General features: G+C 45.0%; 2 protein-coding genes across 4 annotated transcripts; one reads left to right on the plus strand and one right to left on the minus strand.

The window, feature by feature from the left end:
- Positions 1-532: 532 nt before the first annotated feature.
- Positions 533-3,003, minus strand: CEBPA (CCAAT enhancer binding protein alpha). Its single transcript, XM_015639518.3, has one exon. The coding sequence runs from the start codon at positions 2,807-2,809 to the stop codon at positions 1,832-1,834; it is 978 nt and encodes a 325-aa protein (XP_015495004.1). The 5' UTR covers positions 2,810-3,003; the 3' UTR covers positions 533-1,831.
- A 224-nt stretch (positions 3,004-3,227) lies between these two features.
- Positions 3,228-6,600, plus strand: LOC117245000. Of its 3 annotated transcripts, XM_033517220.1 has the most exons (3): positions 3,228-3,856; positions 4,069-4,365; positions 4,845-6,600. In XM_033517220.1, the coding sequence occupies exons 1-2, from the start codon at positions 3,239-3,241 to the stop codon at positions 4,324-4,326; spliced, it is 876 nt and encodes a 291-aa protein (XP_033373111.1). In that variant the 5' UTR covers positions 3,228-3,238; the 3' UTR covers positions 4,327-4,365; positions 4,845-6,600. The 3 variants fall into 3 exon arrangements, with proteins under 3 accessions (XP_033373111.1, XP_033373110.1, XP_033373112.1); XM_033517219.1 differs by having other exon boundaries at positions 4,069-6,600; XM_033517221.1 differs by lacking the exon at positions 4,069-4,365.
- The last annotated feature ends 14,002 nt before the right edge of the window (positions 6,601-20,602 follow it).

A 20,602-nucleotide genomic window follows, 5' to 3' on the forward strand; every position in this document is an offset into this window, starting at 1 on the left:
CACACATCTGCCACCGCAAGCGTTTAGGAAATTGCCGTTCTCTTAAAGGCAACCGTGTATTTATTTCTCTGGGGCGAAAACCGGGGAGTTGCACTCCATTAACGCGTTTTAGTCACCAGCCCTGGAAGGGGATGCAGAAGTCGGTGGAGAGCTGGATGCTGGTCTGGAGGAAGAAGAGAGCTTTTGCGCTCCTGCTACAGGAGAAGGACTGGAAACAAGCAGAGAGGCGGATCATTATGGTAGAATATATGCTGTTTATTTATGAAGGTAACCAGGGCTTCTGACAAATTTTATATGCAGTTCCCCCCCCCATTAAAATAAAAAAAAACAACGCACCAATGTGTGTGCATATACATACACGTATACATACCATACACACACACTGCACACACATTCACATGCTGCCAGCACTGTGCTCTCACTGTCATGCTTCCAAACAGCTCCATCCACCTTGTTCTCTCTTGTCAAGGCTTACTTCAGTTGGACAAACTGTTACGCAGCTACGACACAAGGAAGAAATGTTCCGCATGGCTACCAGAATGCCCAGGGGGCCTGTTTGTTTGTTTATTTTTCTCTCACTCTGGGAGAAGCTCCAGAGTCCAAAGGTGCAGCAGCACCAGGGACAAGCCTCCTTGCCCCACACCAGGCATCCTGCAGCCCCACAACCCATGCCCCGTTCCAGGCACTCCTGCCTTGGGGTTGGGAGGCAGCAGCCAATACAGGACAATGTGAAGAAGGCAACACACACTCATACTCACCCACCCATACAAATAATAAAATAACGTTGCAGCACAAGGGCATAGTCTCTGTCACCAGATAAGAAAGTTGTGTGATGGCAAAGATCTAAGTAAGGCAATAAAGTATAGCTAGTGTACACGGAACGGCTTTCACATTACATGAGGCACAGTTTGGGCAGACAGAGACTTGGAGAAGAGCTAAATGTCCTGGAATAAAGCAAAATACACTGAAAGTTCATAGTAAATACCCGCATCAATAGGTATTTATTCATTTGTGCTTCGCCACGTCGTGACATACAGTACAAGACATTGCTGCTCTTTCTTTCGATGGAGAGAGCTCACCATACTCTTGCAAGCTGCTGCTCCATCAGTCCCAGGCTGTCCATCGGTCCTGCAGCGGTGCCGGCCCCTTGCCCCGCTCCCAGCCAAGGCAGGGGACAGGGCTGGGCACAGGCAGCCCAGCCAGGCTGCGACAGTCCTGGCAGCAGTCTGGTGGCTGCCCCACACCTCAGTGCTCCCAACGGCGTCCAGTGCTGCACATCTCAGCCTCAAGTCCTCATCGCTGACTTCCCCAAAGCTGCTCCTGCCTGCTGCACTGCAGGCCAGCTGCAAGGGGTCTGGCAGGACACCCCAGACACCCCAAACCTCGAGCCCGCACACCCCTCTGTCCTTCTCCTTGCACCCTGCAAGGCTGGAGGGCATAGTAAGCCCCAGAGCTCCTGCAGCCAGCTTTTAAGGCACATCTGGGTTGCTACGTGTGCTTTATTACTGTTGTTGTTATTGTTATTATTATTATTATTATTACTGTAATTTACCCTGTGTAGACACGTGGTCTTTTAATTCTTTCTTCCCCTTGCCTTCCTCCTTAGAAAACCCACCATGTTTTCAGCTTATTCGTATGTCATCTCTAAGGCACAAACCTTTTAATACTAGAGCTGCCTGGCTTCTGGTATAGGTCGTGAATCGATAAAAAACAAACGAAACAAAACAAAACCAAAACAACCCCCCATTCCCCTCCCCGCGGCGCTTGCCGGGCGCCGGTACATAGAGTATCTATGCGCGGCCAGGGCAGCCCGGCCGGTCCCGGCACGGCGCTAGGCGCAGCTGCCCATGGCCTTCACCAGCGAGCTCTCGGGCAGCTGCCTGAAGATGCCCCGCAGAGTCTCCAGCTCCCGGGTGAGCTGCTCCACCCGCTTGCGCAGCCGCTCGTTGTCGGTGGTGAGCTCCAGCACCTTCTGCTGCGTCTCCACATTGCGCTGCTTGGCCTTGTCCCGGCTCTTGCGCACCGCGATGTTGTTGCGCTCCCGGCGCACCCGGTACTCGTTGCTGTTCTTGTCCACTGTCTTTTTCGATTTGCTCCGGTGGTCCGAGGGCATCATCTTGAGGGTGCCCGCGGCGGGCAGGCCGCCGGGAGGGTGCGGGTGGTGCGGGTGGTGCGGGCTGGGCACGGGCGTGGGGGGCGGCGTGGGCTGCCCGGGCTGGAGGTGCATGGTGGTCTGGGCGCAGTGGGCGATCTGGTACTGGAGGTGGGACGGGTGCTGCTGCGGGGCGTGATGGGGATAGAGGGCCGACAGGGCCGCCGACTTCACCTCCTCCTCCTCGCGGGGCTCCTGCTTGATCACCAGCGGCCGCAAGCCCGGCGCGGCGATGCGCTCGTACAGGGGGTCGAGCTTGCCGTCCATGTAACCGGCCACGCAGCCGAAGAGCGGCTGCTGGTGGTGCTGCGGCTGGTGCCCCGGCGCCGAGGCGGCGGCGCCGGCCCCGTGCATGGTGTGGAAGTCGAAATCCCCGGCCAGGATGGCCTTGGCTTTCTCCTGCTGCTTGTTGTGCTGGAAGAGGTCGGCCAGGAACTCGTCGTTGAAAGCGGCGGGGTCGATGTAGGCGCTGATGTCGATGGAGTTCTCGTTCTCGCAGATATCGCCGAGCTCCGCGCCGCCCGCAGCAGGTGCTGCCGCCGAGGAAGCCTCTCTGTAGCTGTAGGTGCTGCCGGGCAGGGGAGTCTGGAGCTGGTGGTGCTGGCCGCTGCTCATCGGGGGCCGGGAATCGACCTCGTAGAAATTGGCTTGCTCCATGAAGCAACTACAGTCTGCCGGGCATGGTGAAGGGCTCCTGCAATCCAGGTTTCGGACGGGACGGCAGCGGCGGCGGCTGTAGCAATGTCGCGGCACGGCGCTGCGCGGCACGGCTCGGTGCGCCCGGAGCCCGTCCCCCGGCCCAGCCCCGCTCCGCTCGCTGCCTGCCCTGTTGCTAGTGGGCTGCCGCGGTCCTGCGTGCCGTATATATACAGCCCACAGAAGGGCCGGGGATCGCCCTCTAGTGTCCAGCCTCCTGCTGGGAACCTTTGACCGCCGCGCAGTCGGCTCCCAGCGCCCCGGCCGGGCGCAGCCGACCTCCCGCCCGCCCCCGGGAGCCGCCACACCGCGGGGAGAGTGCCCCGCACTCCTGGGCCCCCCTTCCCCCCTCCCGCCGCCGCCCCGAGCTCGGCGGGCGCTGAGCCCGGGATGAGTCCCGCCGAGGAAGCTCGGCGCTGTTCGGAGGCCCGGGGCACGGAGCGGGGACTTTGCGCCCGCGCTGCCGAGGCCGCTCGGCGGGGCAGAGCGGCCAAACGCGGCCGGGACATTTCCAGCGCCCGCTCCCGCCTCCGCGCCGAGAGCTCCGGCCCGGCGCTCCCCGGCCGCGCTTCGCAGACAGTCTCAAAGTTCACCATCCGCGCCTGCTTGCACACAGTTGCCCAGTCGGGAATATTCGCCCCGTCGGGTTTGGGACCCCAGGCGCTGGCTCCCCGGCGGTGGTTACCTGCCGGCGGAGCCCTGCGGCTCGGAGCAGCCAAGCGATGCCGCCCCCGCCGCATTCCAGCGCGGCCCGGCGGCACCCGCGGGGCTCGGCCGGTCACAGCGGGACCCGCGGAGCCCGGCCCCCAGCGCCGCCAGGACCTGTCCGGGATGGCGCCCGGCGGACAGGGGCGGAGGGCCCGGTGGCCCCTGAGGCTCCCCGGCTCGGAGGCGATCGGCCAGGCCGCCAGGTCCCGGTCCCGAGCCCAGAGGAGCTGCCCCGCTTGCAAGGAACAGCCCGAGCCGGGTCACCTGCGGGCCGCTTCATTCCCCGCACCAATGGAGCAGGTAAATTTAATGCCAGATTTCCCCAAAGGCACACTCAGCGATCCCGAGCAGTGCCGGGCCTGGCCTCCTCCCGGCCTTGAGCCGGGGTCGAGCGGGCGCAGCTGGGCCCGGAGCCTCCCTCACAGCGCTGCAGCGGCCCGGCCTCCCCGTGTGCTGCCGTGTGCCTGGCCCCGCCGCAGCCTGCCCAGCCTCGCTTTCTGCGGCTTTTGAAGGAGATCACTGTTCCCTCAAGAGCGGGACTGGAGAGGATCCTGCGTGTCCCATTCTCTCTATGTGCCTGCATGTGGCTCCGCTGTCCAGGCCTCCCCAGGAGCCTCCGTCCCAAACTTCACTTCGGGCCGGCTGAGGATGCACGGAACTCCTCTTGCTGCCATCACTCGCAGTACGCAGAAGAGATGTGTCTGTCCCTTCTTACAAACACCCAGCTGCGCTTGGGCAGCCCCACGGGCATTCAGCTCTCCTGGTCCTGAAGGTCCCCTTGAAAGGATGAGCCAAGCCCGCTGGAGCAGGTGCGAGCTTAAAATTGCTCCAGAAACATCTGCAGGGAAAATGAATCAAACATAGTGATGGCTGGAGGAAAAAAAATTCAATTCTTAGTTCTGAGTGTTTTAGTAAAACAGAAATTTGTGACAGTAAATTCCGCAGAAAGGGTTTGAGAGATTTCTTGCAATTAAAAGTAATTGACAAGGAAACAAAAATGACAATGCACCAAAATCCCATGTTTTTGTTTCACACAATGCAGGTGTGAACTTCTGTTTCATGAGCAAATGGAAGGCCAGCAGAGTCAGCTGGCACACTCCAGTGTTCTCTCAGGAGAATGGGTTCTGTAATTAAAACATGGAAACATTAATTTACAGATTACAAAGTATACTTTATCAATCGGAAAAAAAAAAATTCCTAAATTGTTTTTATATACAGTCAGTATTTTCTAAAATTATATGTCTTGGTTTCAATGCAGTAGCAGTGCCTCACAGGGCTGTTTCCACAGGGAGCTGCAGCGCTGCCTAAGCAATGAAAACTCATAAGAACTCTGAGCAAAGTCCTGGTCCAGAGGAAAAGCCTCAAGTCTATGACAGGAGTTTCAGGTATTTCAGTAAAATGAGTCTGAGAGTAAATGAGAGTAAAATGTCCCTGACTGTACCCAACTGTCCAAATTCAGCTTGTTCTATTCAGATGAACCCATTTCCAGAAATGGGACAAACACAGAGCTGGGAGATATATCATCTACTTCTGCCTGCTGGGTGAAATATCATCTGGAATAAAAGCTGGTAAGCAGTTTATGCTCAGAGCTTTCAAGAGGCTTTGTCTGACTCCAAAGTCAAAGACTTTGAAAACTTCTGTTTCAGCAGAAATAGGAATAGGCCATGAACATTTCAAATAAAAAGTCAGTGCTGCATGAAACAGCAGAAGGATAACCAAGAAAGTGTAAGCAGAAGTGTATCACTAAGTTTGTAATTTAATAACAATATCCACACCTCTCTCGTCTTTAAAACATTCTCACATTTTATAATCATTCTGAAATTAAGGCCTAACTACATATTAAAAAAAAAAATTAAAGTAAATCAGAACATTTAGGATCAGATTCCATTCCTAATTACTGTAATTAACGAACAAGTCCCCACAGTTTAAGGACTGGTTTGCTCAGTTTTGTTGGGTTTTTTTTTACATAGACCCCTTTTATTTAAGTTAAGGACTTTTAAATCTTCTATTTTTTACATGGAAACCTAAATTCCTGTTCAAATTATTTTAATATAGTATAAAATGAATTCCCAGCCTTATAAAAAAGACATATCTTTGTCTTTTTATTTTCCCTCCCTGTTTGAAGACAAATTAAATGTTTATTTAATTAACTTGATCATCCCCAAACAGGCACAAATGCTTATTTCCACATTCATATCAGCAGTGATATAAGTGAATATTTAATACAAAGTATTTCAAATATTAAAACTTGTTGCTGTAGTTCCATGAACCAGGCAGCTGATTAACTTAGAGAGGAAGGATGCGTGTTGCACACTGTGGCTCCCTGAAGCAGCGCTGTCAACTCTTGAGGGTGCTATTCTTCCATCCCAAAGCACATCTTGCTGTCCAGAAGCTCAGGGAGGGCGAGTGAAGTGCTCCACAATTCTAAACAGCAGCAAGAGTCATCTGTACCGACTCAGCTGCACTCATCTCTGCTCAGGGAAGGAAACTGAGCAGAAAAACATAACTGAGGAGGAATGTGACCAAGTGCATTTGTGACTATTAAGAGTTTTTAATTGTACTGGAACATTGAAGTGTCTTTATTTCACCTAAGCCCTGCTCCTGTGTTGTTCTCAGGTCTCTCACTCCTGTGGGCTCCACATGGGCTGCAGGATATGGGCAGGATGGTGCTCTGCCTGCTGATCCCACAGCCTGGCAGTTTGTGCACAACATAGCATGTGGCAGCCCTGTTAGCAACCAGAGTGCAGCTGCACATTTATTTTACTACCTTGTTAAACCAGAATATTTTGTTGCTACTGACAAAGCTCCAGGCAGGAGTCTGCACGCAAAACTTCTTGGGGTGAATGGGAGCCCAGCCTCTCCTCTCTTCCACTTGCAGAACTGGTGGGAGGAAAGAAGATTGGGGTGGGCACTGTGGAGCAGAAAGGATGGAGTGACAAGAGGATAATATCCTCAGCTGTGTCCTGAGTGCACCTGGGGAGTAGGCAGGGATGGAGCAGCAGTGGTTTCCTATGCAAATAAAGAGCTGGCAATCTACCATCTCACTTGTTGTGGTACACTGAAACACAAACTTCTCCCCTCTCCTGTTGTGTTTTCTGCCCCAGGGAGGAGACACGTGATACTGCACATAAAAGCTGCCCCACATGACAATTTTCAAAGGAAAAGACTTTATATGCCAAAGCCTTGGAGGCTCATAGATCAGTATGCAGCAGTGTGTGACAAGTCAACCAAAACCTTCCCTTCAGCTGGGAAAGGCAGCTGGGGACTGCTTACCATTTTTCAATGTGTATTTAGTCCAACAACAGATGATTTAATGACTTATCATTACAGCTTTTCACCTTTGGAGAAACACAACTCCAAGGTGAACCAACTCAGATCCACTTGAGGAAGATAGGATATCATCCTCTTTTTTGTACCATTCCCCTTGTTTTCAAGGTGTCTGTGACCATGTCACAGTTCTTGGTATTCTTGTGCTCTTCTGACTTCTGGCTCTTCTACTGAGAGCTCAGTCCTTTACAATTTCCAAGCTAGGTGACTGAGGGCATCTTTTCACTTCCATTTACCTGATAACTGCTCACTTCCATTCAAATGACCCTCACAGCCCAGTCTGTTTCCAGCTTGTCACCTCTAATCTTGCACCAATCAGTCTGTGAAGTTGTTTCTTATCCATTCACAGTCTTTGCATGGTTAATGAGCCATTGCATACACAGTTCCTCTCTTGTAATTAGGACCACATTTCACTGCCCACATCCACGGTGCCCAAAATACTGCAGATGTTTTTCAGACACAGGATTAAATCCTGTTCTAAAGAACATACAGTTGAAATACCACCAAAAAAAAGCCCCAACCAAGTGACACTTGCTCGTCACTGCTCAGTGTACTGCTTCTTCTGCAGTCCTGGGCCATCACTTTGCCTTAAGACCTCCACAAAAACAGTTATGATGTTTAACAGTAATTCTCCTGGTGGTATGCATCAGTTATCCCTTTGTTCAGTATTTGGCCTATCCACAATCACCCATTCTCACTCTTTAGTCTTTCACCTCTGATTAAATGATAAACTCCTTTCTTTCACACCTGAATTTCCAACCTTTTGTCTTTACCTTACAAACTTCAATGGTTTCTCTCATCATAAGTGGCTCATCATCTTTAATTTGTTCATTCTCCATCTCTCTGGATGATGGAGCAGTTTATTACTCTCTATTCCATAGTTAGAGAGCCGTGAGATAGAATGACTTGCCAAGCCATACAAGAAATACAAATCAAAGCTGAGTGTTTTATCTCTCCTATGCCTTAATAGTAGCCTTCTAATACCACCATCAGTGAGCATGCAAAAGTTCAGCTACTGTGTTCCTACAAAGGAAATCCTTTCATGCAGTGCCCTCTTGTCTGTTGGTTTTTTAAATGGAAATAGATCAATTTTTTATCTGAAATAAATTTATCTCTGAGGTGAACTGCCAAGAAAAAGTCATTCTTTTTGATATTTGCCATTGTATGCTGAAAGAAACATATAGAAAATACAGCTTATTTTCTTCTAGACCCTAGCCCTAGTCTACTGGATTGGAAACTCTCACTGATCCCAGTAGGAACCTGTGCAGACCTTTACCTGGCATATAAATTATGCAGCAGAACAGTAAAAGAGTATCCTATCCCAAACTCAGTTCTCAGCTGTGCTTTTAGGGGTGTTCTAAGTATTCTCTGAACATTATATCTCTTAGACTTTGGCTAGCTACTTTTCATGACATTATACAAGAAGTAGTCCAAACCTAGAGATTTAAAATCTTTGAAAATCCAGAAAAATTATACTTTTTTTCTCCCCCACTTAGGTGACACCAACTTCTGGCATTTAATTAAGATGCTCTCAAAGTGCCTGCATGAGCTGTGCAGGGAACTTAGATTTACAAATCTCAATGTCCTGAACTGCACCTAAAACTAGAGGCTGAAATAACAGTGACTTAATATGTTGTCAGCAGGACTGCTCAGCTGGGTTAGCATCAGTGTTTACCAAACCCTGCTAGTTAGAGCAGTAGCATCTCCTCACCTGTATGAGTAATTCACTGATACCCAGAGTACATTATCATTATGAGCTTCTCCTTAAAACAGCAATTTGCATCACTACCCAAAGTGGCATCTAAGGCTGAACAACAACATTGGTTTCACAGCACACCTCTGGGAACACAAAGAGGAAAATACCCTTATTTGTCTCTTGTATGTGACTGTGCATTAATCCTTTGAAAATATTCATGTAGTCATCCTGCAACATTATTCATACCTGTCCTTTTCATGCAAAAGGTCGTTTTTAAGCGTAACTTTGGCAGTCCATAGTCAATCCAAAATCATCTGGTTTTGGGAAGGCACATCTACAAAGCTGAGCTAGTACTTGAGAAGACTCCTTAGGTAATGAGGAATCTTGCCACTGATTTAGATGTTACATTTTGCTGTTCTCTAAATATTTTCAAAAAAGATCATTCCTTATAAGTAGCTGGCAATGTAAACATTATTTTTTGAGTTTCTGGAAAAAAAACAAAACCCAAAAATACCAAAAAATGTTATGCATTTTTCAGAAGTATAGAAAGAGATGCTTTGCTACACAAAGAATGTACAAACAGAAGAAAATATGAAAAGTGAGTGCAATGGGACTGAAATGAAGAGAAAGATCAGTTTATTAAAATAGTTATAGCATTTCTTAATTATGTATTTTAGTACATAATGTATGGGATATCCTGTCATAAAACTTAGACCTTCACATGGACTAAATTCTATGTTCTCATCCAATTTATTCCCCTTTAGGAGAGACTGTTACATGGATCAAGATTAGGCTAAAGAGTAAAAATGTGGTAAAAGTTTACATTCTGTAGTACAAAATGGATCTGAAAGCCTCATGCTGTTGTTTCACAGATGAAGACATTGCTAAATCCATGTCAGACTTCAGCATGAGAGCCCTCAGAGAACTCAGGGATCTGCTGGGCTTTTTCCACTACTCTTAGAGTGAAGATACTGTGTGATTCACTGGTTGGACACTGGGATAAGCCATGACTTCACAGTTTTTGATTGCCAGCCTGCAAATATTTGATGCTCAAAATACCTATGGAGTTAAGGACTAAAATTTTAATATATGAAGATAATATACTTTTGGTGCAAACCTCCTTTTATTAATGTCATAAAGCATTCAACTTTGGTGGTGGAAAGTTTTGGGAACACACTTAACTCATATTTTAAAATGTCAGGTTCTCTAAGTATTGACTCTAAAGTAAGAGGAAGCAATTTTACTGCTCAGAGCAGATGTCACTGTGTATCTTGAAATCTGACCCCCTTGTTGAGATAAATTCAGTTTTCTTTAATTATCCCACTATTAGCCCAGGGATTGCTGGCATGAATAATCCAAGCAGGAGCTGACCCACTAAATACAAAATGTCAATGGCAGCAAGAGGAAAGGGAGCTCAGGAAGGAAGGAAGCTCAGCAAAGTTCTAAGAGTCACTCGGTGGCATAACCAAAGAATCCAAGCTGTGATCAAACCAACCACCAGCATGGGGAGCAACAGAAGGAAGGAATCAAGTCAGAGGCAATCTTAACTTGAAAAGGAACACAGTTTTGTCATCAGTTCCAAGCTAATCCTAGTGGCACTTCTGGCATCAGGATTTCCTTGGCCCTCCTAGGAGTAAGGCCAGAGCTGGAGGCAGCTCATCCTTTGGAGAGAGCATGGAGCTGACCTGCAGCAGGCTCAGGGCTCTCCTGTGGCCACTGGCCCCTCCTTTCCTGCAGGGATTTCCAAGGTCACTTGAGACATCCAGAGAAAGAAGCTGGCACTCCTGCCTGCTGGGATAACAGCTATTCTGACTTCTCAGCCTTCACAGAAAGAGAAGTTGCCCACAGGAACATTCAGCATGCCAGTCCTGTTCATAGAAATAAGGAGTCTTTACTCACCACCACGTGAGTTCTTTAAAACCTTCATATTTACTTTTTTTTTTTGTTCAAACTGGAATCTTCTGCTTTAGGTAAAACAAGTCTTAATTGAAATAAGAGTTAATCACAAAGCAAGCAAATCTAATGATCAGTAGGATTTTCCTGAAAGGATCACAGACAGATAAAAATCTAGAATCCAAAGTTTCAAAATTTTGGAGGAAAACAGGGCTGGCTACTTCAAATGATGATGTTTGGAATAAACCATTCCTTCTGCTTAGTGCTCAAAGGCAACTGACATCTGAGCTACTGAATACTTGAAATAAATATTATCAGAACTCATACAAATACAATCAGAAGATTAATTTTGGTGGAAGCCATCATATTTTTTACTTATTTTACAGAATCATAAAAGTATTTTGTTTGCAATAATATTTCAGAAAGTAAAAAGCCAGTGACAGTGCTAGGTTTTTTGCAAGGTTTGGGTATATAAATGCTCATAAACAATGCTAAAAAGACACTGCCCTTCAGATAGGAGGGAGCAGCAATGTCGTGTGACTTACCTGGCCATAGTTAATAGTGGAGCTAAATATAATCAAGGCTAACCATTCAGCAAGAGCCCAGGGCTGAGAGGTTTCTAATTCCAAACAAAAAGTCCTTGCAAAATACTTGTGTTTCCAAGTAAAAAATGAACAAACTATGAAATGGGCTCCCATGCAGCAAAAATGTCTATTTTTTTCCTTGTGCTGTAATTAAAGATAGGAAATGGGAATAAGGTTTTGGACTCTAAATTATTCACTTTGAATAATTCTTTCAAGCCTAAACAATTGTGCTAGATGCTAATTTTACATGTAATATGTTAATATGAGTATAAATTCTACATTCCTTGACGAACACCAAGATTATATTAATGTTACATAATTATATTAATGGGGAATATGAGCAGTACAAGCTGCTCCCATTTATGACTTGAATGTGGTAAATATAAAGTGAAATTCGACTTGGCAAACTAAAATTTAATTTCAGAAAAATTACTCCTGTCCTCTTTAAAGCAGGTAAAAATTCCAGATTTTTAATTACATGAGTTGCATGATTCTATAAAGAATTCATGCAACATGTTTTAGTGTTGGTGCTATAGTTCTTGCTTTTATTTTACTGAAATAAATGTTTTTAAAAGGAATATGATGATTTAAAAACCCACATGGCACAGAGCCCATAGCAAGGGAAGGCTGAATCCATGCTGGTTGTCTGCAGTCTGACACTCAGCTGCAGAAGACAAGGAAAGTGTAACTTGGCACAGAACCCTGCTGCTCCCTGTCAGAGAAACAACTGCTGACAGTTACCACAGCCAACACAGCTGGCATTTATGTTGGGTAAGACAGTACAGCTGATGGTGGGGCAGCATTTTCCCTTTAGAAAGGGGCTATTCCCCACCAGCATGGATGCTCTGGGACATTTTAGAAAGGCTTAGTAGATGAAAGTATTTATGTGACTAAGTGCAGGGCTTATGGACCATTTACATTTAATTTAAATCATCAAGAGATCATTTGAATCTATGGTAGGGTCTAGACCACATGGGAATTACTCTTCTCCTTTATAAATAAACTGAAATAAACACCACTTACCCAGCTCAGGGTGTCATTGATAAAGTCTGAGGTTCCCTGTTCCTTCTGTTTTATGGAAGTTGAAGACACTGTGGGACTCCTGACTGCAGTTGTCTCTTGTACACAGCTATGCAAACTCAACTGCTATTTCCACTGGATATGCAAAAAGTGGTGCCAGTGTTTCATGGAAGACAATCCATATAAATGTATGTGTCCCTAGTAAAGGAAATGCCATATGTTCAAACTGGAAAATGCTGCAGGAAGAGCTCAGACCTTGTGACATATCAACTGCAAACTCAGTCTTCAGGAGGGTGCTTTGCCCCAGTGCCCCTTGCCTATTTCTTGCAGTGGGCTCAGAGCTCCACAGTCAAATCTCCCTTGCAGCACTGAAATCCTTCCAAGTCCTTGGATCTGCATATTTGGATCACATCCATCTGGTGGGGGAGTATCCAAATGTGTGACTTACCAAATTTTAAGTGGACTGCAAACCTTTCCAGAAATCGATTAAAAAACACTCAGTAAGAAAGTAAAAGCATGCAGCTCTTCAGTTTCCATAGCTCAGCTACCAGTGCTGCTATAGCAAGAGGTGTCAGAGCTGACTGTGAACTGGCATGAGAACTACAACCTTCATGTGAGGGAATTCAGAGACACATGGGCTGTTCCAGATTGCTGCAGTACTCTCTCCTAATGCCATACACTGGTGTTGAATAAATACCCCTACACTAAATCAGTGTTCACACAAATGAAATATTGTGGTACAAACTTCCTGTGTTTAAGGCATTGGCATCTGTTTTGAAAAACTGAGTTTTTTCAGTTGTCTGTGGCACCACTAAAGCACAACATCCCACTTTATCTTGCTAGTGGTGCAGAAGTGTTCAAAGCTGGAGCTCTCTGGAAGTGGGTGCCTATGTGCAGATTCCTGCTAGGAGTACACATACACCTGTGAGCACTCATCCTATGCTACAAAGTGGGTTTTTTTCTACAAATTTGTCTGCAATGTTTATATTCAATGCAAACCCAGACTGTGTATTGTAAGTTCACAATGACAGAGATATTTGGATGTCTACAAGTGCAAGTGCAAATGCTCTGTTTTTCTGGGAGCCTGCATTAGGTTTGAAGGCTGGCAGAGCCAAAGCAGAAAGCTCTTCTCCACTGTTTCTTTGGAAATCGCTTCTGTTTCAGGAGGCAAGAGAACTGATGCCTTGGAGTGGCTACCTAAAACAGAGGCTAGACAAAGTTCAGAGAATAAAAGTGGGTATTTACTGAAGGCCTTCAAAAGGTGCACCTTGGGCAGTCAGAAGCCTCTGAGGGACTACAGCCAATACAGACAATGGTGACAAGCTTTTCATACAACTTACATTGTAAGTTTGGTGCGTTTACATAGCAGGGGTTAATCCCCCAATTACAATTTCAGGTAATGAAGTAATTTACTCCAAGTTTGTCCCCCCCAGCTCACTGTTGTTTACATCTCCTGGGGCCTGAGACAATAAGGCATCCTTGAGTTTCAGGCCTAGAGAGGAGTTGTTTTGTCTGAATCAAATGAGAGATGGCAGGCTGTGGAGTTTAAAGTTATGCACTAAAGCAGTACAGGATCTGAAAAATATAAAATGCCAAGGGATCAGGACTAGAAACAGTTAACTCACCAAATGCAAAGAACTGACGTTCTGGAAGGAACTGCTGCTGAGGTAAGCACTTACCTTCTTTTCTGGTGGGGACAAAGATAGAGTCTGCTTGCCTGACCAAAGTATCAGTCACTCATTATCTCATCCAAAATTCTCCTCACTGTTAGCAGCAGGAGGTCAATGACAGACATGTTGCAATTGCCAATACATTTTCTCGAACTGTCCTCACATATATTTTGTACAATGATAAGTAATTCATTTTCTGTTCATGTTTATGAACAGAACTGAGGTGGAGTAAACAGTCAGGTTGGACTGTCCTCTGCCAGGTGCCAGACTCTCAGTTTTATGTTTCAAATGGCTGTTCCTTGAGCTTTTCATGGTATTTCAGAGGTCATTTTGGTTGCAGGGAATAATAAGAACTGCATTCTTATCAATGATATCAAGCTTATCATTGATAAGAATGTAGTTTGTGTCCTCATCTTTCCAAAACCATAGACCATAAACAAAGCTATGCCTCTCCAATTTCATTGCTTTTCTGGAAGGGTGTTTATTTCAGGCTTCTGTTCTGAAGCATTTTGAAGTCTGGATAAAATTAATGACTAAAACTATTTACTCTTCTTGATATTATAGGAATAAGGTAAAGTTCTTCACTAGAGTATACCCTGTGATAAATAATGCCCTAGTAATTATGGGTGGGGATTTTCACGCGGTGACTGATGATGCCTTGGAAAAGAGCCATGGCACTGTGCATTCAGAAGCTAAGCTATCTAAATCCTTGCAGGCCTCATTTATGCTTTTGGGAATATAGGACAGGTGTGGCAATTACTAAACCTGGATACTTGAGAATTCACCTCTTATTCCCAGGTGTGGGCCATTAATTCTCGCTCAGACTTGTTCAGTTCTAACAAGTCTCTTTTGAACCAGATTTTATATGTGCACACACACACAGTAAATAGCACTTTCCTTTCAATCCATTTATCTATTTTGTTTTTACTCATCTTTAGCTATGCAATCTTTATCTTACCTAACATTTTACATACACATGGCAGCAAACCCCCAAAATGATCAGTGGAAGTCCACAGATCCATGTCGTGTTCTGTAAATACCAGAAAACCTGCAGTTTGCATTGTTTAGTACAATCACTAAAGAAGCTGGGGTAAAACTCCAGGCAAGCCCCATGAAATTCACAACAAAGGCTATATTGATTTTTATTGGACCACTAGACATCAGATCAAAGCCAAAGAACACTCAAACACAAACACATGTTTGTAAAATCCTTTAAAAAAAACTGTAAAGGAGTATAGTGTTCAATCTTTTTTTCCAGAAACGTGAACACTTTGGGTTGACACACCTAGATGCCTCCTCACACACCAGGCATTCTTCAGGGATATATTTTTTAATTCAAGTACTTACAAGAAAGCTTCTAATTCCATGTTCTGATATTTCCATAGATGGTCACAGATAGTCTCAGCTGCTTCATTCACTTCAAAGAGACTTGTGGCTACTGAACTCTAATGTATATCTGGTCATCTTTATGTACCTAGAATACATTGGTCATCTCCTAAGCAGTCCTCTGAAATACAGTGAAGAGATGGGATGATATATGCTAAATTGTGAAATAGCACACATTTTTGTGACAGTATTTTTATGTGCAAAGAATTGTAACAAAGGTAACAGATTCCCTCTGCCTTCAAATCCCTCAAGAAGCCATGGCTGTGATGGCACACTTCTCAGGTCAAAGTACCATCTGAAAGTGAAATGGAACATTGGTTTTGGAGAACCTGAGCTGGCTTGTATTGTAGAACAAATTCTTCAGCATGACAGCACAGATTGAGTAAGGGTTCTGTTAAAATATAAATTTACAATCAACAGTATTTTGTAGCTGTGAAAAAAGGCTCTGAAATGTGACTGCTGAAGAACCCAACCTACTAACCAGAATACCACACAAAAAAGTGAAACTTGTATAAATGGGCACACCTTTATATGTGCAGTTGGCTGATTCTGAAGGTGCTTGCTAACAGTTCATGATTTAAAAAGCATGAAACAAAAATATGGCCATTAGGAAATCAAATCTCACAGCACCACTACTGCAGACTCTACCTAGATTAAACCAGTTCATCAAGCTTGAAGTACCAACCCTGTCATTCCCCTCAAAGCTGCAGAGGGAAACGTGAGGAGCAGTAGCTGGAGAAGCATGGCTCACAACACCTATAGAAGTGACAGCTTGGGTTTGTTGTAAAAGCACACAAATCATCAGTGCATTAGTTTTCTGCTATATGATGTATATATCTCATTGATCTATTATATTTTTCAGATGCTGTAAGACTTCTGTGTTAGCCTGGTTCCTTTTGCTGTCACCCATTGAAGCTGTGGGGAACAGCTGTCTGCTGTGGGGGGTTGTGTCCTCCTCCATTTGAGAACCATTGCATTTACTTTGCACATGTAATTGAGATAATTGATTTTCAGAAGTAACTCTAGATAGATAACATGGATATTTTGATAACTGCAAACAAAGGGGAGTAGTTCTGGAAGATGCAGAACTAGAAACTGGAATTACTTAGTTAAAAGACTTATTAGCTACATAGAGAGAAAGAATAAAGGCACTCAATTTTTCCTGCAAATGAACTCCAGGCAATGTGACAACAAAATGGATGTTTGCTATTAGAACAGATTGGTTCTTTTCTTTACTTTGTATTTGTTAGAGCAAAAGCTCTGTAACTTTCCAAGGGTGTAGTGAGTCAGTGCTAGAATTAGCAGCATGATACTGAAATAGCGATTGCCACTCTGCAATCTCTCCTTTCTCCTCACCTAGTCAAAAAGGCTACCTCTGAAAAATCAGCTGTTGACAGATAAGTTTCTGTCATTTAAATTACCAAATACAGTGAAAAACTGAACTCTGTGCTTAGGAAGTATAAGCTTTTTCAAACAAATAGGCAGAGCTATTCGTATTGCTTTTTCTCTCTGTCTTTAATTTTTTTTTTAATATAGCCAGAGTCCTGAGGAAAGAAACTCAGTGATCCTTCTTCTTTCTGAAGCTTTAATAGCCTCAGCTCTGCAAAATTCAGATTTCTAACAATAGGATTTTGGTCTTGGTGCAGGCCAGTCCTGAACACGAAAAGTAATTATTGTAATACCAAAATGCAGGGCTGTTAAGAGAAGGGAGATTTGCAATAATAAGATTATGGAAAACCTCTATTACGGACTTTGTATTTCTGGGATATTCCTGAATTAATGCCATCTGCTTGGTGATCATGAGGAATATAATCATATTGAGAGAATCTTTCCAGTTTTGAGTAAATCTAGGTTGAGATTACCAAGAAAAGGGGTAACAGTTTCTAAGAAAAGGTTATATTTTGGTATAATTCAGTGCATTTGCCCTTAAATACGTCTGAGTGTTCCTCGCAGCCTGGAATTATGTGTTTTGCTAAGGAAGGCAGGAGCTTCTCTTAAAATGGAAAATGTAAATCCCCTTTCTCCAAATGATTATAATTTTGAAATCAAGGGGCTCTCAGGCAAAGATATGGGAGTAGGAATATCAGTTCTTCACTAGTATGTATAAAAAAACAACTTAATAGGAAAATTAAAATAAAATGTGGTAGTATAAAAACACTGACATTGTTAGAACACCTGACACCCCTTTGGTCAGGGTGTTGGTAGCAGTCTGATTGAATGCTGGCTGCAGTCCCCCTGGAGTGACAGACATGGTTTGTTGAAGCAGTGATTCTGTAGAAGGTGTAGTTTTCCTCTGAAGGTCCAGTGATGTAGAAGGGTCTGGTCTCTCCTCTGGGAATCCAATGGGGAAAGGCTGCCTGTGGTGTTCCAATCCTCAGATTATATCCAGGCAGGAATTCTTGGCTCCCCCCTGGGTGGAGCAGCTCCCAGTGGGATGATGGAATTGTATCAGTCCTGCAGTGAGACTCCATGGCCATTAACAGAAGATTTCCCTCTGGAGGGAGGATGGGCTGTGGAAGAGATAAAGAACACTGCCCCAGCTGGTTTTAACAGATGGGAATAGAACACATCTGGTCACATCTTGTATTGCAGCCTAAGACAATACCTAAGCAGCCTATTTACTTCCACCTGTAAACTACATATACAAATATATTTATTCCTCTCTCTTCTAAATCACTGAGGAGAAATTAGTGATTTCTTCTCTAGAATTCAAAGGCTTAGCTGTTAGATCAGAATGAAAAAATCAGCAGCATCATGTGTGCAAAGTAAACTTTTAACTGAAATGTGCAAGTCTGAAGTATAAAAAAACCACCAAACAATCCAGCAAAGGCTTAATCATGAGGGAAACAGAGGCAAATGCTTATGGAACAAAACATTTTTTAATGTGTAGGTTGTAGCCCAGGAGTCTGTAGGGCTTTTATTTTAAGACAAAGAAGAAAATTGCCCATGAAGATAGGAGGAAACACGTGTGAACAAGGAATCAGCCACAACAGAAATTATTCCAAGGGCAACAAAGTAGTTTTTGCTCTAAGTGAAAGGCACCAGGGAATTCTTAATGTTTTTGTGTTAAAGGAACATACTGCATGGGCAGTAAACAGGGACATTTGTACAACATTTGTACTCCTCTTCTCTTTATACCTTCTGCCTGCAATTCCCAAACTTTCTATTTCCTCAATGGCCATTCTGCCTCTAAATGTGAATTGCTGTAGATTACTTGAAGACACTGAATATCAGTGTCATTTTTTTCCAGGACTAAAGTCTTTAAACAATCATGAGACTGGAGAATGCATGTGAAAATGAGATAGTATCACAGCATTATCTATAGTCATATGGGTTAGTGGTTGCTGTAGAAACAGACCCAAAATCAGAGTGAGAAGGGCTGTGTCCCAGCAGGGATCAGGCTGTTTGTGACACCCGACTCCAGAGCTACTGCTCATTTGGCACAACTTGCACATAAGCAGGTAAAGTGTTTATTTCAATGGCACATCCCAGTTGTCCATGTATTTCCATGCTTACTTTTTAGATAACTTCCACGATATTCTATTTTTACTGTAATATTGCAGGGAAAAAGGATCCTGCAAAAACTGTGTGGTGGTTTCCTTTAACAGGATATAATGCCAAGCAAGCACTGGAGTGGCTTACACGCAGGGAATTATGTGTGAGCTTTAACGTTTAAAATAGACTGTGAGAATAAGTTTGTCTACATTTGATTTTCCTCAGCTATCTTTGATGAGGATTAATGAATGAATGGTCATAAAGTGCTCTAAAATCCTACGAAAGCATACTAAGAGCACACATTTACTTAACTATTGTGAGCAAAGGATAATGTTTAAAGCTTACCTGGAATTTCGGTCTAGCTATAGATGGGTGAGTCATTGTCACAAAAAATGTAACAGTTTCAATTAAGAAACACAAAAACATTAGAGAAGGTAAAGCAAATACTTGATGACTGACAAGGAGAAGTATCTTTGTGGTAAATGAGCTGAGTAAAGCTGTTTGCCCAGACTAACTCTCAGAATTTTTCTGCAAATATAGTTTATTTTCCACAGGGCTTTACAAAAATGAAACCCCTCCAGAACATCAGATAGCCATAAAAATGGTAAACATGAATAATTGTATCTATATTACTGAGCTCTGCAACTGAATTTACAAATCTAATTCTTTGCAGGCCTTTTGCAGACATAAAACATTTTCAAGGTCTATGTGCTAAAACATAGATCGTTAACTTTTTTTCTCTGCATTAAAAAAAAAAAATCCCACTTTTCCAACAGTACTGTTTTCACTGTCTGCACACTTGAACTTGTTCCAAACTTGCCTACTTTATAAACAGATGATTTTCAGACCTGCCCACTGCAAACACACACACCTGTGTACTGAAGTGTACATTTCCCACTCAGGGAGCTGCAAACACACCTTGTTCACACACAGCTTGAGATGTGAGCATATGTGTGTATATACACAGTAAGTATATGCTTGTTTGGGCAGAACTGATGTTCACCAAAGTGTCTGAAAACTAATAAGGGCAAAAAGAACTTTTTTCCACAAAAAGTGATGTATTTTATAACAAACATAATAGTGAAATGGTGCATAATCTTCCTGTGACTCTATGAACCAGATGTTTCCTAGCCTGACAGCATTTAGGATTTCTTTCCTAATACTAAGTTAGAAAAGAAAAATTAACCAGGAATCTATGAAATTTAGAAATTTGCCATAATTTCTGTTGTCAGGAGAACTGTTGATACTTTTTTGGGATGATTTTGATATTCCTTCCCGTTCATCTCAACATTCTACGGAGGCAAACCACACGGCAGCTAGGATCGAGATGGGAATACAGTACCAGGTGTTAATTAGCAGCCTAGGAACAATTAGGAGATGCCAATCAGTACAGAAACACACCACCATCAACTTCGATGCCCGTGGGGCACCGGCCAACTTCACCAGAATCGGGGAACATTCTGAGTTGGAAGAGCCCCGCAGGGCTCAGGGAGCCCAGTCCTCCCGAGGCTGGAACCCACGCCCGGTGCCGGGTCACGGCCCGGCCGGGCACACCGTACCGCGCTGTCCCTCCCGCCGGGCCCGGGACGAGCTCCCGGCTCTGCCCGTCCGGGAACCCAGCCGGGACACGCGATTTGGGCTTCTCCCCTCGGGCTGTGGGGGGTGCCGGACCCTCCTGGAAGTACGGGCGGGCCCCCGGTTCCCACCGGCGCGGGGACGCGGCCGCCTCGCTCCCCGCCAGCCCCCGGCCCGGGCGGGGCGGCCTCTCGATCCTGTGCCCCGCTCCCGGGGTCGGGCACAGCGCGGCCGCAGCAGCGCAGGGACAGAAACCCTGCGAGCGGCCGCGACAAGGGCCCGGCCGTGGGCAGACTCGGGCCGCGGGCACACACAGCCGCGGGTCGGGCTCCCTCGGGCCACGGGCCGGGCTGTCTCGGGCCACAGCCGGGCTGTCTCCGGCCGGGCTCTCTGGGCCCCG

This window comes from Parus major, chromosome 11 (genome assembly GCF_001522545.3).
Source record: "Parus major isolate Abel chromosome 11, Parus_major1.1, whole genome shotgun sequence".
NCBI classification, from domain to species: Eukaryota; Metazoa; Chordata; class Aves; order Passeriformes; family Paridae; genus Parus; species Parus major.

Excerpts from the sequence above, each read along its gene's own strand:
- LOC117245000 (XM_033517219.1), top strand. The coding sequence starts at position 3,239 with ATGAGTCCCGCCGAGGAAGCTCGGCGCTGTTCGGAGGCCCGGGGCACG. Across the intron at positions 3,857-4,068 it reads TCCCCGCACCAATGGAGCAG|GAGATCACTGTTCCCTCAAG; the intron begins GTAAATTTAATG and ends CGGCTTTTGAAG.
- CEBPA (XM_015639518.3), bottom strand. The coding sequence starts at position 2,809 with ATGGAGCAAGCCAATTTCTACGAGGTCGATTCCCGGCCCCCGATGAGC.